The sequence below is a fragment of the Sinocyclocheilus grahami genome, unplaced genomic scaffold, assembly GCF_001515645.1.
Source record: "Sinocyclocheilus grahami isolate Dianchi unplaced genomic scaffold, SAMN03320097.WGS_v1.1 scaffold1429.1, whole genome shotgun sequence".
In the NCBI taxonomy this organism is placed as follows: Eukaryota; Metazoa; Chordata; class Actinopteri; order Cypriniformes; family Cyprinidae; genus Sinocyclocheilus; species Sinocyclocheilus grahami.
This window is the reverse complement of record NW_015506608.1, coordinates 46,217-53,926: the sequence shown is the minus strand read 5'-3', so window position 1 is coordinate 53,926 and position 7,710 is coordinate 46,217. Positions and strand designations below refer to the sequence as shown.

The window sequence follows — 7,710 nt, the reverse complement described above, 5'->3', positions numbered from 1 at the left end:
CTACCATTCAAAAGTTTAGGATTGGTAAGCTTTCATCTCATGTTCACCAATGCTGCATTATATTTGATCAAAAATACAGTAAACAGACAAATTTAGATTTTAGATTTTTAACTGTTCTCTATGTGAATATCTGTTAAAACGTAATTTATTTCTGTGATGCGCAGCTGAATTTTCAGCATCATTACTCCAGTCTTCAGTGTCACATGATCTTCAGAAATCATTCTGATATGCTGATTTGCTGCTCAAGAAACATTTCTAATTCTCAATATTAAAAACAGTTGTGCTACTTCATATTTTTGTGAAAGCTGTGATGCATTTTGTTTTCTATCAAGTCACTTCTACTGACTCATTGGATGTTTACCGCAAAATGGTATTTTGGACTGACAGCCACACTTACTGTAAATGCAGAAGTAAATACCTTTAAGTGATTTTAGTTGTAGAATGTGTCTGTCACACTGATAAATAACTAAACTGTGTGTACAGAGAAAAAAGAGTGTATGTATTCGTTAACCGTGTGTGTACGTGATCAAATGACTCAATTACTTTATCACTATTATAGAGAATCATGCGAGAGAAAACAAGTGGTTTGTACATTTTAAAGTGCGTGTGAACTGAGGAGACAGTTCAGGGAGAGACTGAGAGATGTTACATGCCACACTGAACTGAGAAGGTCATTAGAGCGTCAACAACATTCACAAAGAGAGAGAGAGAAAGCAAGCAGTGGGAAACTCATTGGGAAGGAAGTATCTGGCAGGATTGGAAGCTTAACAGCTCCAGGATGGATTGAAATTTCAGGATCTTTGTAACAGCGAGATTTAATGACTAAAAACAGATTAATTCAGTCACAAAGAGATTCAAACAGCAGCATTGGTCTCACAGAGATGTCCTCAAACACCTGAGGAGATACTGAGAGCGCAGTCGCTGGACAAACGGCTCCGGTGAACTGCGAAAAGCTTAGCATTAATTCAAGCATGGCTCAGAGAGTCACATCACAGAGGCGTTTTGGCACAGATGGTCTGAGGAAAAAAGCCCACTCAGTGTTTTGCTGGCATTGCTCTGCGCTGAAAGAGAGGAGCGTCCTGACCCGCTGCCACACACTGTACAGGTAGAAACTGTTTGGACAGGATGCAGATCAGCACTGTATCGCTGTATTCATTTGGCATTGTCCTAATGAATGTAATATAGCAGTATTAAGCAGAAAAGAAAAGCATAACTGTTGTTATTGCTCATTATTTGGTATTATAAAACTAGAAACAACCCAGAACACCTATAATGGGCAAACAACACTCACTTTTGAGAATCGTCATAAAATGTTCAAATGGTTACAGTTAAGTTGTTTTTATTAATGCATTTTTTTTCTCTTTGGGCCTTACAAAGCTATTTCTTCTAAATTGTTCCCATTTCCTTCCAGAAATATGGAACAGTGTTATTTTAGTTGCTATTATTACTAGATTTTTTTCTCTTTTTGTCATTTTTATTTCATTTCTATTTTATTTTTATTTTCAAATGCGTGTATATAGTTTGAACTAAATTTCAGTTTATTTCGTTTTAATTCTTTTACTTCAACCTTAACTCATAAAATTGTAAATTTTTATATATTTTTTTATATTATTTCAGTTAATGATATTTATTCCAAGTTATGAAAATGGTTTTAGATTTAGATTCAGTTAACAGTAGTTATTTGCAGCGCTTGTCTCTTTAAGAAGCGTTTCTGTGCTTCCAGTCGTCTTTGTTTGCGTTTCACACATTTCTGCTCATGGTTTGTTTTTGGTGTGGATTTAGTGGGAGTCACTGATAAGAAGGGGTTAGATGAGGACTGCTGTCCCACGTACATTTATAGAAACCAGAGGAAATCGGATCAATAGGGTGCAATAGCAATTTAACACAACTACAAAATGGAAATGATTTCTGACTGTAAAGCTGTTTGTGGTTATAATTTAGCTTGGTTACCACGATTTATGCCAAAATCCCACAGATACTACAGTTACGTCAATGTTACATCATATCATTTTATTATCATGGCATTTAGTTGAATGTAGTTTGAAGAACATTTGTTTAACAATTTGTTTTTGGTCACTATGTAATTCCCATAATTCAATTTGTAATGACTTTATGATTATATTATTGAAAATGTGGGAAATTATAATATGGAGGTGTGTCAGAACTCACCATATATTTTAGTAAGCTTATATATCTTATAATGGTTTTTGTGCTTCTTATAGGAAAGTGCCAAGGTACATCTTGTATGAGATGGTGCGTCCTATTCTATTTCTGTTTTCATCCTTTAAAAAAGCTAAAGTGGTGCGTTGGTTCTGTAATGTACTGGGTGTTATGGTATGAATGATTATCATGCTTTTACACAATGTATTTGCATGGTACTTAAAGTTACCATGAAAAAACCCAACATTATTTTCATTGAGAAAATGTAGTTCAGGATTTGATTGTGGTGGAAGCTTCATGTCACCAGCTCGGCTTTCAGAGGTCATTATTGGCTTCAGCACAGCAGAATGATGTTATTTGTGTGTTTGTTCAGAGAGAAATCTCCTCGCTTTGCTGCGGACCCAGATTTGGATCAGGAGCCGAGCGAGCGTTTGGGTTTGGGCAGTAATGACACTCTCAGTAACGGTAACCGCGCCGATCTGGACTCTGCCAAACGTCTGGCCAAGCGGCTCTTCAACCTCGACGGCTTCAGGAAGTGCGACGTTGCACGTCATTTGAGTAAAAAGTGAGTAAATCCTCTTCAAGCGTGTTATTTAGTATTTCTAGTCTTGTTACTTTATATATGTATATATATACAGTGGGGAAAAAAAGTATTTAGTCAGCCACCAATTGTGCAAGTTCTCCCACTTAAAAAGATGAGAGAGGCCTGTAATTTTCATCATAGGTATACCTCAACTATGAGAGACAAAATGAGAAAAAAAAATCCAGATTTTTTTGTTTTTGTATTTCTATTTAGGTTTAATATGTTTTGAGTTCATTTTTAGTAATTTTTTGTACTTAAACTTATTTCAGTCAGTTGACAAAGCAACATTTCAAATGTTCATTTAGGTTTTTCATCAAGATGTTTTAATTAAAAAAAATTAAAGTTTTTCATCTAACATTTTTATTTCAGCTTTATTTCATTTAACTAAATGATTTTTAATTGTTTCAGTTAACTATAACAATAACACATATCTTTTTTTTTGCTTGTGTATTGATGCATTTTTGTATTTTTTGTTTTAATTTTATTTAATTTTTTTATGTCAGAAGCGGAGCAAGTCATTACATGTTTCTGAACACAATAATACTTTTTTTGGAATAACATGCTCTCCTGTATTGTTCACAATAAAAACAGGAACATGTTAGAAAGTAAATGCAGTCAGTTTTGATTTCATGTTGACTTTTAAGTTTGAGCATCTTCTCTCTGACCTTGTGGTTTGACCATCTCTGTTAGTCCTGTACCGGTCTCTGTGCCGCTGTTATATAAAGCAGGATTTCATGCAGCTTTTATTCTCTGGCTCTGCTTTTATTGCTCACAGCATCTGTACTTTAAGAGCTCTTCTCTCTCTGACAGGTGCATCATGGGAATGTTCATCCAGCGGTGAATCTCTGACAGGCCTTGGTTGCGTCTGTCACCCTTCCTCCCATGTCTCCCTTGTTTGTTTTTGCGTTGTCATCCTCTTTGACTGTCTTTTCGTATCTGACTCCTTTTTAGCAATGACTTCAGTCGCCTGGTGGCAGAGGAATATCTGCGCTACTTCAATTCTACTGAAATGACTTTGGACCAAGCACTAAGGTCAGCACATTAAATATGTAAATGAAAAATGTTTTTCTTTTTGTTTAACTACAAACAAAAATAATTATTATTGAACTAATGTTTTATAAGAAAATACTCTGTATATTATTCGGTGTATATTCTTTAGAATATTACTTTTTAGTCTTTCTACTTCAAATAGTCACATTTAATTCAATGTTACGTATGTTTTTTGGGGGGGATTGTTTTGTACTAGCAATTTCGAAGTATTCTTTTTTTTTTTTTTCTACAATTGTTTCAGTGCATTAACCATACCTATTTTATAATATCACAAGTGATGCTACTAGGGGGGTTACTTTTACTTTTTTAATACTTGAGCACAATTTGAAGTTGTATTTTTTTTTTTTTTTACTTTTACTCAAGTATGTTTTTGACCAGATACATTTACTTTTACCTGAGTAGAATTTTCACTAAGTATCTGTACTTTTACTTGCGTATAATTTGAGTACTTTACACCTCTGCTTTAAATATACACAAAAATGTGTGTATACATGCCCACACACACACTATGTATGTATATGTGTGTGTGTTAATATTCTAGATTCTATTTTTCTATAAATTATTATGTTTATAATTGTTTATAATTAATATTAATAAGAAATAATTTATTAGTAGTAATATTTATATTATTAATACTAAAGTACTTAATAAAATAAAAAAATAATTTGTCAAGTAGAAAACTGGTAACTGGGGTTCCTCAGGGCTCAGTTCTTGGACCCCTCCTCTTCTCCATATACACGACATCACTGGGTCCCATCATACAGGCACATGGCTTCTCCTATCATTGCTATGCTGATGACACACAGCTCTATCTCTCATTTCAATGTTGTCAAGTCAATTTAGAAATACTTGACACCTATATGAATTTTAGCATTTTACATTTATATTTAATTTTCACTTGCATAAATGATCATGACATTATTCAATTATATCATTATATCAATTATCATGGCTTATGATATTTTTTCATCATTGTGTGTTAATGTCAGGGCTTTGTGTGTTTTTTTTTTCAGGGCATTTCTGCTAGAGTTTGCTCTGACCGGTGAGACGCAGGAGAGAGAGCGGATCTTAGCACACTTTTCCCGTCGATATGTGCAGTGCAATTCATCTCTCACGCTATCTGAAGGTACATCTCTGTCTCAGTGTGTGTGTGTGTCACATGATAAAACAGACTCTACATGTGTAAATGTGTATTTGTGTGGTTGTATCTCACAGACTGTGTCCACACGCTGACCTGTGCTCTTATGCTGCTCAACACAGACCTGCACGGCCACGTGAGTCAACTCTATCAAATCACCGTATTATCACTTCACCACACAGACAATAGTAATGCAGGGTCAAATCTTCATCTCAACACACATCCAAGAACATGCATTGGGGTTCAAAGGGCTGAGACCACATATTTTTCCAGTTTAATACATTTTTTACTGCAAATGATATTGTCAGCATTACAGTTTAAATGAAAAAGTGAGTAAAATATACATGAACTTGAATCCTCAACACAGGCAGCAACAGGAGACACAAATCACTATTAATAGTAATTTTGTGCTTTTTGTAATTTTTATAGTTTTTTACATTCCTATTTATCTTTTCTTTTTTCTTTTTTAGTTTAGTCATTTTAGCGCTTCAACAAACTTATTTCAGTTAGTTGTGAAGGTAATAGTTCTAATTTAAGTTTTGTTTGTTTTTCATGTAATATTTGTCATTTTTATTTTGTTTTTATATTTCTATTTAACTTTATTTTTATTTCAGTTTAAGTAATTTTAGTACTTCAACTTAATCTTATTTTAGTTAGTTGTGAAGGTTTTTGTTTGTTTTTTATTTTTTATGCTTTTCGTGTAATATTTATATTTTATTTTGTGTGTTTATTTTTATATTTCTATTAGTGCTATCAAACGATTAATTGCATTTAATTGTTTCCAAAATAAAAGTTTTTGTTTTCATAATACATGTGTGTGCTGTGTATATTTATTACGTATATATAAATACACACACATGCATGTATATATTTCAGAAGAATGTTATGTTTATATTAAATATATATTTTTTAAATAAATTTTACGAATATAAATATAGACTAAATATAAGTGAGTACACCCCTCACATTTCAGCAACCATTTTATTATATGTTGTCAAGGGACAATACTATAGAAATGAAAATTGGATATACTTTAGACTAGTCAATGTGCAGCTTGTATAGCAGTACAGAGTTACTGTCCTCTAAAAATAACTCAACATACAGCCATTGTTGTCTAAATAACTGGCAACAAAAGTGAGTACACCCTAAGTGAATATGTCAAAACTGTGTCCAAAGTGTTAATATTTTGTGTGAGCACCATTGTTATCTAGCACTGCCTTAATCCTCCTGGGCATGGAATTCACCAGAGCTGCACAGGTTGTTGCTGGGATCATCTTCCACTCTGGATGTTAGACACATGGCGCTTCTCCACCTTCCGCTTGAGGATGCCCCACAGGTGCTCAATAGGGTTCAGGTCTGGAGACATACTTGGCCACTCCATCACCTTCACCTTCAGCTTTCTCAGCAAAGCACACTCTAGTTGTCATCTTGGCAGTGTGTTTGGGTCATTATCATGTTGGAAAACTGCCGTTCGGCCCAGTTTCTGAAGGGAGGGCATCATGTTCTGCTTCAGAATGTCACAGTACATGCTGGAATCCATGTTTCCCTCAATGAACCACAGCTCCCCAGTACCAGCAGCACTCATGCAGCCCCAGACCATGATGCTACCACCACCATGCTTGACTTGTAGGCAAGACACAATTTCCTTGGTACTCCTCACCAGGGCGTCGCCACACATGCTGGACACCATCTGAGCCAAACAAGTTTTCCTTAGTCTCATCAGACCACAGGACATGGTTCCAGTAATTCATGCTCTTGGACAGGTTGTCTTCAGCAAACTGTTTGCGGGCTTTCTTGTGAGCCAGCGTTAGAAGATGCTTCCTTCTGGGAAGACGGCCATGCAAATCGACTTGTTGCAGTGTGCGGCGTATGGTTTGAGCACTGACAAGCTGACCTCCCGCTTCTGCAACCTTTAAAGCAATGCTGGCAGCACTCATGTGTCTGTTTTTTGAAGCCAGCTTCTGTACCTGACGCACACAGCACGAGGACTCAACTTCTTTGATTGACCCTTGCGAGGCCTGTTCCGAGTGGAACTTGTCTTAGAAAACCTCTGTATGACCCTGGCCACTGTACTGCAACTCAGTTTAAGGGTGTTACAGATCTTTTTATAGCCTAGGCCATCTTTGTGGAGAGCAACAATCCAGTGGTCAGTATGAGAGAATTGTGCTCAAAGCACCAAATTTTAACTGCTCTAATACAAGATACACAAATTTGTATGGTCCTGTCAAGCAGACAAAAACATGAACATGAATAGGACATGTGGTTTTGCATGGTTAAACTACATACATTCTCTTAGGGTGTACTCACTTTTGTTGCCAGTTATTTAGACAACAATGGCTGTATGTGGAGTTATTTTCAGAGGACAGTAACTCTGTACTGCTATACAAGCTGCACATTGACTAGTCTAAAATATATCCAAGTTTCATTTCTATAGTATTGTCCCTTGAGAGGATATACTAAAATGGTTGCTGAAAAGTGAGGGGTGTACTCACTTTTGTGAGATACTGTAAATACATGTAAACATTTTCAAAATATATATTGCATGTGTGTGTGTATTTATATATACATAATAAATATACACAGAACACACATATATATATATATTATGCAAACAAAAACTTTTATTTTGGATGCGATTAATCGTTTGACAGCACTAATTTCTATACATTATATTACTGATTTTAGTTCTTCAACTTAAACATATTTCAGTAAGTTGTGAAGGCAACATTTTTCATTTTAATTTGCTTAAATTTCATTTTATTTTATGTGTCTTAGTTTT

At 35.0% G+C, this 7,710-nt stretch overlaps 1 protein-coding gene across 1 annotated transcript in view; it reads left to right on the top strand.

Moving 5' to 3' along the window:
- Positions 1-7,710, top strand: part of LOC107570235 (PH and SEC7 domain-containing protein 1-like) — a 39,611-nt gene that overhangs the window by 3,137 nt on the left and 28,764 nt on the right. The window contains exons 3-6 of the mRNA XM_016256445.1: positions 2,534-2,725; positions 3,695-3,775; positions 4,807-4,919; positions 5,009-5,067. Coding sequence (XP_016111931.1) covers positions 2,534-2,725; positions 3,695-3,775; positions 4,807-4,919; positions 5,009-5,067 — 445 coding nt within the window. The remainder of the gene's footprint in view (positions 1-2,533; positions 2,726-3,694; positions 3,776-4,806; positions 4,920-5,008; positions 5,068-7,710) is intronic.